The 12,043-nt window shown below is 42.6% G+C and overlaps 1 protein-coding gene across 2 annotated transcripts; it reads left to right on the forward strand.

Moving 5' to 3' along the window:
• Positions 1 to 1,212: 1,212 nt before the first annotated feature.
• On the forward strand, positions 1,213 to 6,432 carry LOC116214707 (uric acid degradation bifunctional protein TTL). Of its 2 annotated transcripts, none has more exons than XM_031550131.1 (6): positions 1,213 to 1,555; positions 1,687 to 1,781; positions 2,445 to 2,502; positions 2,858 to 2,959; positions 3,265 to 3,421; positions 5,730 to 6,432. In XM_031550131.1, the coding sequence occupies exons 1-6, from the start codon at positions 1,418 to 1,420 to the stop codon at positions 6,185 to 6,187; spliced, it is 1,008 nt and encodes a 335-aa protein (XP_031405991.1). In that variant the 5' UTR covers positions 1,213 to 1,417; the 3' UTR covers positions 6,188 to 6,432. The 2 variants fall into 2 exon arrangements, with proteins under 2 accessions (XP_031405991.1, XP_031405992.1); XM_031550132.1 differs by having other exon boundaries at positions 1,214 to 1,555; positions 5,733 to 6,432.
• Positions 6,433 to 12,043: the final 5,611 nt, after the last annotated feature.

The following is a 12,043-nucleotide window of genomic DNA, read 5'->3' on the forward strand; positions in this document are numbered from 1 at the left end:
GTAAACCATAAAATAAAGTTAAAATTACCTTGTAGTTACTCCACACATTAATCCACCATAATCTCCGTTGAGGCGCCGCTGAGTTCTATAAAAAGAAAATCACATGAAAATAAAAAGTCAGAGATTTTCTGAACAAGAAGCAATGCCCGAAAGCATTTGGTACTAGTCATATTTGCGGAAGCATTTCGAAAAGTAGTACTGGAAAAGCTGCATTAGTAGTTTATAACTTTATATGCTTGTTTGTAACATCAATGGACATTTTGATTTTTGACAAGCTTTGGCTGTCTCTTTTACAGGGCAACCTCATATGGCGTTGGCATGAGACCATGTACACTCATGATTGCTTTGTGCTTCCTGATGGCCACATATTTTGCAGGTATCTTCTATGTTCTTTTCTTTAATAACAGAAAATAAGTCACTTGTCTGATCTGTTCTTCAAACTAGTGTCTTCTTCCGTAACCTTCTTTGATCCCATTCCCAGGCTACAGCTGATCGGTGATGATTTCTTTTGGAGCCCTCAGGTTAGGTGCAAGAAATCGAAGAGGAAGATATAATGTAGGTTTCTAGGATCATGAGAATGATGGCCATAGCTCTAGCCTAGACCCATTTTTTCGCTCATTATGCAGGGAGTACAGAGCCGATTTGGGGTTTTAATAGAACAGGCTAACAGCGGCTAAGAGGCGATTTATACAAATTGGGTGAGCAGAGGAGTTCAGAGGAAAATCTCACTAGGAAAGAGAGCTTGAAGGAGAGTCAGAGACGAGAGCGACGGAGAGGAGCCAGAGTTGAGAGTCGAAAACGAGAGTGACAGAGAGGCGAGGCTGGCGAGCGACATAAAGGAGCTGGAGTGGAGAGTCGTAGACTTAAGGCGACCGACGGAGACAAGCTGGAGTGGAGATTCAAAGACGAAAGCCGATTTAGGTTACAAGCTTACAATGGAGACGAAAGCTGAGTAGCGTTCTTTCCTTCGTGTCTTCCCGACTGAGACTGGTAATAACTTTACCTTTTCTTTTTCTTTTTTTTAGTAATTACCATCCGATTTGAGGTACCGGTTTCAGTTTCGGTTCTGAGTACTATAGGTTGGAATCGGAACCGGAACCGAATTTCACCGATTTTTTATTTTGATATCCGGACCCTACCCGAACTAGGTTCCGATCGGTTCCGGTATTGGTGCACAACCCTAGTAGGAAGTGCGTATATAGGTCACGGCTTGCACGGAACAAAAGCTTGAGAGAATAATACAGAATTCTTCTTCTGTCAATTGTTCTTGCTCCCAGCATCGACTTCTTGTCGATTTCACAAATACCGTCGACATATCCATCCACCTTCGTCTTGTCTGGTCTGCTCCGCTCTGCTGCTGAGTTGTGTGAGCTCCAATTCAACTCCTCCGATCCCAATCTGACCCCGCCAGAGAGAGATGGAGGTCCGTTTTGAGGAGAAGGACTTCTTGGCGTGCTGCGGAAGCGCCAGATTCGCCCATGAGATGGCCTCCGCCGGCCCCTTCCGCAGCTTGACCGACGCCGTCTCCGCCGCCCGTGATATCTGGTTTAACATGGTACCCTACCTTCCTCTCTCTCTTATTAGCCATTGTTTGTCTAAACTTGAGGTTTGATTTCGCTGCGACGAGTCAGTTGATGCTTCGGGTCCAATTAATTTCTGCTGATGCTCTTGCCCTGTCTATTGAAGGTTGACGTCAACGGCTGGCTCGAGGCGTTCGCGGCTCACCCGCAGATCGGAGAATCAGCGTCCTCCACACACGGCAAGAGTCAGACCAGTGCTCAGTTCAGTTCCCTCAATCTATTAAGCCCTCGGTTATAAAGATGCAGTTATTGTTGCAAATTGCTCATGCAAGAGATTTCCTGTAAATATCACTCTATTGGAGTTTGCGATTTTCCGATAAAGAGGTTCATATTCTTGGGGGCAAGTACTTGCTTGATCCGGTGCCGATGTTCGAATTTATTCCTTTGATCTTTTTGCAAAAAGATCAGGTCTCGGTAGCTCTGATATCCCATTAGCTCAAATACCTTGAGGTCGGTAGATCATTGCTGCTGCTTGCTTGAAAATACAGGCAGTTGCGGTACTTAAGTGGTCACAGATATTAAAGTTTTTGGTGCAAATGCAATTTTTGGACGTAAAATGTGGTTTCAATATGGTTTCTTCTGTTATGTCCTAGGAAGGAGATGAATACATGCTCCTGAGATATTTCTTAACTTTGAAGCCGAAAATCTACGAACGCAAAACCTATATTTCCGCAGCTTGAACTTCAGGGGACAGGAACTTTGAAATCATTCGCAACACTACGTTTTCTTGAGATTGTTATCAGCAACTTAAAGAGATATCATTTTTCTGTTCTTCTTTTTAATAGGATCTGTATTCCAACTAACGTGGCCTAGATTAAGCATATTTTGCTTGCCTTGTGTAACTTTTGAGCTAACTTTATGTAGGTGGAGTAAAGGAGAGCAATCGACTGCCTTGGCAACAGCCACGGGATCTATCTTACAGGTTAGTATGCTTATGATTGAGAACAACCGAAGTGAGATATTACAAGAACTACCACTTCAACAAGTTGAAAGAAAAAATGATTGACAAAGGTAACCTAGTCTTCTCGACAATTGAAATGGGAATATGAGCATAATGTGATCTTCAAGTTATTTTATTTTATTTATTTTTAAATATATATGAATGAATCATGAAAACAGCGAATTTATCCCTCTTCTCGTAACTCCAATTTGTTGAAAGAAACTTTTAGTTCATAGATATTTTACATTATTGTTTTCTACTTGGAAGCAGGAAAGTATGTGTTTCTCTAATAGATTTCTGATGATTGAATTCTAACAAGTCTATCACACCTATGCAGGAGTTATCAGAATGGAACGTGCAGTATAGACAAAAGTTTGGTTTCATATTTCTTATATGTGCATCAGGGAGAACAAGTTCTGAAATTCTGGCGGAATTAAAGGTGAGTTTAAATTTCTAGTCAATAATAATATATGTTGCAGCATTTGATATTATAGAGTGATGGCAGAATCTTCTTGCTCTGGGTAAAGCATGAAGATTCAGATCATTCCTGAAAGTTTGATAAGTCTCATGTATCTTGTACTTTCAATGTATTATTGGCATAATTATTCATTTATGGATGATTGGTTAAAAAATTGAAAGGGGGCATATATAATTTACTTCTTTGATTCATTTTGGCAAATTAGCTCAAGAAACAGCCTTTATTGGTGATGTTGCAACTAACATAGTTAATTTGGACTTTTGCAGAAACGCTACCAGAATAGGCCTATAGTTGAGTTTCAGATTGCGGCAGAAGAGCAGATGAAAGTAACTGAATTACGTCTTGCAAAGCTCTTCTCAGAAAAAGATCGCGTGGCTTCAGCTGGTGATCAAGATCTGGCCAGAGTAGCAAAGAAATCGGAAGGTGCTTTTCCTATTTTGATCCTTTCTGAAACTTGGAGTTGAAACTTTGGACTTCTCCAAATTTACCTATGTTGAGGTCTTCAATTTCTAAATAGGATCGAGAGGTTCAGAAGTGAAAATCTCTAGTAATAAACAAGGAGCCCTAAGATCTAGTTGTGACAGATAAATCAGAAGTTATCCTTGTTATTCTAGAATGCGAGGACATTTTATTGTTAACTTCCTAAGGGTTTGGATTTTATAAGGGAAAATAGGCATGCAAGGTGTAAGATTGTAAGTTCCTTTTGACTGCAAGATCATACCCTGAGTGCCAGCTTATAGGGGATTTATGTTATTCATTACTGCGCTTCAATGAAGGAGCTTGAAACTGGAGTGGTGGTTACTTACTAGATCAAACCTAATAATAAATGACGTCAAGATCAACTGGTCACTGTCAATGCAGCTTTTCCTTTCTAACAAAATCACCAAAAGGTGTAACTTTACCCATATTCTTGACAAAAACAACTTCAGCTATTAGAATTATCCCTATATAATGGTCCTGTGCATATTTTTTTAGCTAAAGGAAGTATTCAGGCACTTAAAAACTCGAAAAATTATAATTGATTAATTAGTTTGCCTTGTCCTTGGGATCTAACTTTTGAAGTTGAAATATTCAACTAGATTGATATTCAAGTAGTTCTGATAGTAAAAAATTATCTGAGCTCCTAGCACTTTTAAGAGTCGAACAAATAATACTTCAGGCAGATATTCTTATGACATGTAATAATACAATTTGCTGCTCTCCCAATTAATGCATCAAATCACTTCTGACTATCATGAAAACTTGTAAGTCCGCAGCAGTGGAAAGTCAAAGTCTACTCCAACAACCTTTGGTAGCTAATCTCCAATAGACCTGAATCTCCAGATCGAGTTATCCATTTATCACTGATAGAACTTGAAAGGCCATTTACGTGGAAGGAATTTGTAGACTGTCCCATAGACAGATGTCAGTGTGACTGCAACTTTGGCATCAAGGGAAGCAAAGAAATTGAGGGGAGTAAAGATAGATCAGTTTGTTTGGGCAACTTCCACCTTTACATTTTCATAAAAGGACTTCTGTACCGAGGAATTTACTTGTCACCTAGGAGAAGACATCAGGGCAAGGCTAAAGTTGCAGTGCCATCATCCAAGGCTAGGATATAATAAAAGAAACATATCAAGGATGAGGAGTTATGGTAGGAAGTCCTATAAATGAATAAAGTAATTGGTCTGCCAACCAGGAATAGATGCTACCACCTGCACCAAATAATTTCCCTTTTATTCCGTCTTCTCTTCTGTATTTCCCATTCTTTTTCTCTCAGTTTTGCCAAAGTCTGGCGAGAAAACAAGTAGCAAATGAATGGCTCCTTTAGCTACACAATGGTCAATGCATGTCTTGTATCTAATGCAGAAGTTTAGTCAATTGCATTAAATGGCTAGTCCGGTCTTATTGTTTTATCTTCAACACGGAGTAAATAGAGAAGGGGTAGTAATTGAGGGAAGAGAATGCTCAAGTAATTGGTCTTCATAGAAGCTACTGGCCAGAAATGAGTCTCTTATTCATTCAGCCCTTAAACTGGTTTTTAGTCCAGCCTCCTTTCTGTCTTGCCCCCCCCCCCCCCCCCCCCCCCCCCCCCCCCCCCCCCCCCCCCCCCCCCCCCCCCCCCCCCTCGCTCTTCTGAATTAGTATAAATTACACTCTTAGAATGTAGAGTGATATGATTTTGGTCATTGAGGAACATGTCGCCTATGGCAATTTGGGACCCTAGTGTAAAAGAATTGGTTGAATTGTTTTATTTACCAAACATGTGACATAAGTTTCAGTGCCTTTTTTTTTTCCTATATTGATTGATGCTGAAACTAAAATCTTTCTGAATGACTTGGACTCATATTGATTGGGAGAATTGAAGATACGCTGTTGTATGTTATGAATATATATGTTTGACCTGCTTGAATAAACTGTGCTGTTTCTGGAAGCATCAAGACCTTCTCTTGATGATGGTTATCAGGAAATTCTCCGCATATGATTAGGATAACGAATTGTAAGGTGGACTGTGACAATAGGTGTTAAGTTCAATACATTGTCAGATGAAACATTCGTCAGACTGTTCTCTAAAAGTAAAATTCATGGAACTAACATGGACCTTTATCTTGAAATTCATCGTTTCATTTAGTTTGAAGTGATTGGGTTGTAAAGTACGGTAGTTTGATGTTTGTGTGATCTGATTATTTAACTTTAGTAGAAACTCAGATTTTGTGTTTTATATTTTGACATTTTCTTTCTTGGACTCTAGAAGATCGAGTGAGCATAATCAGTGGACACTTCACTGCTGGACCAAAATCTCCTTCTAACAAGGTGCCTCAAAGCACCGCACAAACCCGTCCTCCAATCACGACCCATGTCTTAGATGTCTCTCAGGGACACCCCGGGGCAGGTATTGAGGTCCACCTAGAGAAGTGGAGACAAGACTGCCCTCGTCCTGTGTTCAGTGGACTGGACATCAGTAGCTGGGACCTGCTGGGGTCCTCAACCACCGACAAAGATGGTCGAAGTGGTCCTTTGATGAAGATAGTCGATGCTGTGGACCCGGGCCTGTACAGGATCAGTTTCAACACGGGCAAGTATTGCCCTAGTGGATTCTTTCCTTTCGTGAGTATTGTCTTTGAGATCAGAGAGACACAGAAGCTGGAGCATTTCCATGTACCCCTGCTCTTATCCCCTTTCTCCTTTACGACATATCGTGGCAGCTGAGAGCAGTATCAACAAGGAAATGTCATGATTTATGAAGCTTGTGGATTTCTTTATGTATTCTGGTGGCTGTAAATTGGGCATGGCTCCACCACGAATAACAAGCCATGCTTTTACTGCTAATGTTAAGAAAATGTGAGCTTAAGCTGTGTAAATTGTTGATATTGCGCACGTTCTTGAGAGCCTGAATATTCCAATCGGTGGGAGCTTTGTACTTCTTTTAATCAACTCATTTTCTCGTCTGAACAGTCTGGGGTTCCCTTAAAATTGACTTTGTCATATCAAATGTACCTAGGATGAGGACGAACCCTATGGACCGATCCAATGATTCGAAAAACCAATCACACGGTTGTACCAATTCGAATTGAGCGAAGGATCCATTTTGGATTACTTTTCCAAATTATGAATTCTCTTCTAAGGAATCCTCTGTGGTTGCAGGCCAAGGGAATACCCGTCTCTGAGGTACTGCCAATTTACGGTCTTAGAAAAACTGAGAATGTATACTCGGCCTAGCCCAGCTTTTGTTTGGTTACGTACACAGTTCTCCAGTTAGATGAAATCACGGTAGTGTTGTTTCAAGTGTTTTTAGGTCATTTGTGGATTAAGATCGAGGTGATCTATGATTATTTGGAGGATGTTTAGCCTTGACTATTCACATGAGATCCATGTTTGCGTTGGGTTAATAGGACTCATGCACGTGCGTCATACACCATTGACGAACGCGGTTGAATTGGAGGTTACAAGTTGGACAGCTATCCTGACTGCAATTAGCTCAGCGTGGTTGGATTCAAGAACACTTAGCCGGGGCAGCAAGCATCCCATCATTTTCATAATTGCTGTAAATCACCATGTTAATTAGTTAGGTCACCATCTCACATGATGATTAAAGTGGAGATTATCCACCAACCAGTGTATCATCAATCACCACTGTGTGATCGGATTTTGATAAATGGAGGAAGGCAGTTTCCAATTTTCAGAAAATCAAAGAACAACTTTTCCAAACAAATCCTATTGGGGTTCTTTTGGTAATTTCCTAATTAAAGAGATTTCGTGTTAGAGAGAGAGATCCACTCAATTAATGTGAATAATTGGATTCAAACAAATTGAAATATATTGCGTCAATAAGACGGTTGATGCAAATAGAATGTTAATGATGACCATGTCAGCACCCCATTCTGGTCCGCCGGCTCCCGCAGAGAACGCCAACAACGACCTTGGCCAAAACCCGACAAGCACAACTGAGGAAGGCACATAAGAGCTTGGGCTACTATTCACAGTCGGGGCTAGTAGGGGGCATACACACAGTCACGGGTAGGGACTACGGAAGAGGAGCTAGGGCTACCAAAGGGTCGCAGCAAGCAACCGGAAGGAGCAGACAGGCAACAAACATCGGGACGACAAAAACCAACACTACAACACTATTCACCGCCGGATTACCGGAGTGTCAGAAGGGGTCCAATATCGGGTTCTAAAAATCCATCACGATGCCAAAATGACCAATGTCATCTCTGAACGCATTTCGGAAATCAACTGCCTAAGCCGGGACGCCTTCGAACAGTCATAGACAACCCTTCTAATAGAGCTCACGAGACTCTCACTCCATGAGCAAATCAACGGCACCCGGAGACAGGCTTAGCCACACCCAAGGGTCACCAAGACATGGGAATGAGCTTTAGACTGTTTTTCGGAAATCATTTGGATCTCCCCAGTAAATCCCAACACGGGAAAAATGGGTCATTTCTACACAAAATCATAGCCGAAGACTTTTTTGATGAATCGTCAGTGCACGAAACCCGTGCTAATCAATCCCAGGGACCTCAAGGGCCGGGAAAATAAACCCTGATCGCATTGCACAAGTCATTTATGTTTCCCGACTATCTTTTCGACAGAAAAAAGGGCCCATTTTAGACGGAATCTCGCGCTCGGAGCCTATTCAGTGAAATGTTGATGTCCGAACTTTACACTACCCACTCCCAGCAAACCCAAGGGCTTGGGAATTCCTACGATCTTGGGGCATCTCATAATCATGGGGCCGCCGGGGTTCCAGCGTGCGGCCCATAGAAACTGTGCGGGTGTGAATTCCTCCCGGTAATGTCTCCATTTTGAGAAGTTGCGCTCGGGTAGTCGGGAAGCCGGAATCAGATGCTCAATCAAAGAGCGCTCGTCGGTGAGGTATGAGAATGGATGCGATGAGCAGAACAGTCGGATGTGCGCAAGGAGCCAACTATGCAGGTGGTGCGGGGATTCTCTCATCCTACCGCGCCGAATCTCTCTAACATAGTCAAGAGACCGAACGGTCTCGGCTAGCAAAGCCTCAATGTAACTATGGCCTCCTACCGCATGGAGAACGACTTGGACAACTGCCCCGTCTATGAGGTTTGGGGAATGTGGAAATAGGAGAGTGCCGAAGATCAACAGAAGAAACCCGTGGCAGGCACCGCGTTGGTAGGATTCTGCTTCGGCATGTAGTGCGTGAAGGTGTGTTCAGTTCAGGAGCCATGTGATTATGATACCGTGATCCCACCCGTCCTAAAGTTCGTGCTGGACCTCTTGAGTTGACAAGCCTAAGAGAACTAAGAGTTGGCTTCGAATTAGGGCGAACGGGTTAGGTACTAGGATTCCTCGGGTAGTAGGCATGGGCCTCTGAATGAGCGTCACGTACTCTTCGACTGTAGGGGTCAGCTCGGTCCCTTGGAAGTTGAACACCGCGTGTTGGCGGTCCCAAAATTCGACGGCAGTCCTTAAGAAAATCCAGTCAATGGGTCATTCGACGAGCCTCACCAAGTCCCCTATAATGAGTTGGATGAAGGCTCGATCAACCGTGCGGAACATCCTCCAAATGCGCATGATCTCTCGACCCGGGGGTGTGAATGATTCGAGCCTGAGACTAGGAGCCGAATGGTCCATTCTTACCTAAATGGAGGAAATGTTGGTTCAATGTTTAAAATCAAACCAATGTAATGTCCTAGGTTGTTTTTGAAAATATGTATGCAGTGCGGAAAGATAGACTATAATTGTATCTATTACAATGTACATCGCTCTTCATGAAGAAACAAAACAACATAAGGCCCGTTCTAAAAAAGACTATGGGTCGACTCAAGGACTCGACTTTTTGGGTCGGTTGTCGGCATGAAGGTTAAATTGGTCCAGCATGACGGTCCCTGTTTATGCATGGTTGCGGTTCTACTAGAATAACCACTAACTATGGATAGGGGTTCCCGGTACAAGGGTGTGAATTCCTTGAAACCGAGCGAGGATCTTTGGGGGCCGGTTCGGTGGCATAGCCAACTCAATCCATTCCCTTACTCCAAACCTCTGACTAACCTAGCTTCCTATTTTGGCGCCCGTGGGATTTCGGACAAGGTACCTAAGAACCCGCTAAATGATGCGAAATGCATGCGCGTATGTAAATGCGGGAATAAAATGCGGAATTTAAATGAAAGCGGTAAATAACGCGGTAAGCACGCAAGAAAACAATCGGATCGAGCCCAAACCCACTAAGTTTCCTCAGTGGAGTCGCCAAGCTGTGCGCACCCGAATTTTAATATCGTTGGAGCACGCAATGCGCGCGACTATACAACGCTGCTTGGGAGTGTCCACCTTCCCAGGGACGCGCGACGGACGCACGTGAGAAGGAGTCACCACTCACTATTCACGACCCAAGGGTCGATGGCTGTTGAGTTGCCCGGGTCTAGGGGCACAAGGTATACTTAAATGTTAAGGCAATAGTCTTGCAGAATCAGAAATTCCGAATTCGGGGGTTTTATTACGTGCGGGCCTATGTCCCGCACGTTCATTCGGTACTCTAGTTTGCTAGGCTTGTCGTTTATTATTTATTTACCGCATGAATTAGGTTGTGCTCTCCTTGCCTGTTTTGACAACGTAAAATCGATGAATTGATTGATTCGAATCAAGAATCCGAAAGGGAAGTAGGTTCGCGCGTCGAAGAAACGGATCACTGTCCTAGCTACGGTTCGTCGAACCATGGTGGTTGATTCCCCGCGCGAACCGAGACCACGAAACGTTAAATCTACTTGCCGTTCGGGTAAATGAACCGATTCAATCGATTAGGCGCTCGGACCTCTCGCTCATCGAATCAGGGATCCTTACAAATGAATAAATGTACAAATAAAGTTCCTTACAATGTACTCTAAAAAATACAGAATACAACTGAATAAATGAATCCCCTATCAATTTGCATTTGGTCAATATTCTACTCCGGCTCACCGTGTGTTTGAAATGACCGACAAATAAATTAAAGCAACGCGGGCTCAAAGAGCCGAGGGTCAAGTCCGATCGGACCGATTGGCGACAAGAGAACCTATTGATTCTCATGATAACTGTTGAACCGATCGAGCTCTCGGGTGATATCTAACCGCGATTCACACACGCGGTCCAAATCGCCTTCCACATAGGTCGTACTCGGAGCGTGATTGTGACTCGAGGTTAGATCCCATTCCACACTCGGGTTGCGCGCATTCAGTGTGTGAGGGGCGTTGGACCCTATGATCGATGGATTGGGGCGCCGAACCCCGTGCAATACGTAACCTATGGGTTCTGACCCGAACCTCAACAAATCAACAAATGAAAGCGGAAAAATAAAAGAAAATTGATATAAACGGATAAAAACAAACGAATAACTGATAAATACAGACAAGTTGTGCATTCGAATTTATGTGATTTAATCAGTTATTAACCGGGGTCAATTGGTTAACAATTTATCTAACCTAGGCAAGCAGAAGAACATGCCAAGATGCAGTGCTAGGCCGATTATACATGTGTGCATTGATTTTAAGACTTGGTTCTGTAAATGACACTGCGGTTTCACTAAATATGCTAAACCCATATTTTCACTCTAGATTTGGAACCTAGTATCCCACCTAGTCATTATCTAATGTTTAATTAGGTCAAATGAATGATTAATCTGGTATTATGTGTTTTGCAACAGAAATAACAACGCTAACTACCGAATCTACGATAAGACAATAGAAACACCGAAAGTGAATGGAATTGGCCATGCAAATGAAACTCGCACCCGAACGGATCGCCCTTTCCTACCCATAGATCAAGGTGTTTCGACCTTCTTAACGCCTAGAATGTCGGCGAATCACAAAACAACGATCATGCCCTTTGTTTTGTGAAATGTGTAAAGAGTTAGTGAAAAAATAAGATCGTGTGACACGAAAGGGTCTAAAGGAGACTTATGTGCTTCGACTTGAGCCGCCTCAAATCGGGCCCGGATTCGAGTCAAGGTGCACAAGTCTACCCTAGACATTGACTCTATTTGTGTTACGCGTCTTGGCGTTTTGAAATTGTGAATTTTAAAAGAGTATTTCCGTCGATTCATGATTCGTCGACGCGTTTATAAATTGATAGCTGGTTCATACAATTTGATTTAAGCCGAATGATTTAATCAACCGAATGATACGTCCCATTTTTCCGTTCGTGGAATTAGTCAATGGCTTTGTCTTCGGGTCACGAATATTACGGATTCAATAGGTGGTCATCCACTATTGGTACGCTTAACATGCAAACTAACGCATATTATAGATTAAACGAAAGGTGCAATTACACCCAATTCCAAGAATCGGTTTCGAAAAGATAAAAGAGATTAATTTTAACTCAAAGAGAGTCAAGGGGGATTCGGTCATTCTCTAAGAAAGATGACCGAACACTTCCTTGACTCAATTTGAGTTCCAGGTAATCTCTCGCATTGATTCTAATCATTTCTTGCATGCGTAAAAACATCAAACATGAAAATAACACATATTTCGCAAAGTCAATGCCGCCGTGATCCTAAGAATGCAATCGAATATACAAACAAGCACTAACACGATATTTAAAGAAATCGATAAAACG

This window comes from Punica granatum, chromosome 7, assembly GCF_007655135.1.
Source record: "Punica granatum isolate Tunisia-2019 chromosome 7, ASM765513v2, whole genome shotgun sequence".
Lineage (NCBI taxonomy): Eukaryota > Viridiplantae > Streptophyta > Magnoliopsida > Myrtales > Lythraceae > Punica > Punica granatum.

Bases quoted from the DNA above. Each gene is read 5' to 3' on its own strand.
- LOC116214707 (XM_031550131.1), top strand. From the start codon at position 1,418: ATGGAGGTCCGTTTTGAGGAGAAGGACTTCTTGGCGTGCTGCGGAAGC. The intron at 1,556-1,686 runs GTACCCTACCTT...TGTCTATTGAAG, and splicing joins GTGATATCTGGTTTAACATG to GTTGACGTCAACGGCTGGCT. The intron at 1,782-2,444 runs GTTCAGTTCCCT...AACTTTATGTAG, and splicing joins AAGAGTCAGACCAGTGCTCA to GTGGAGTAAAGGAGAGCAAT.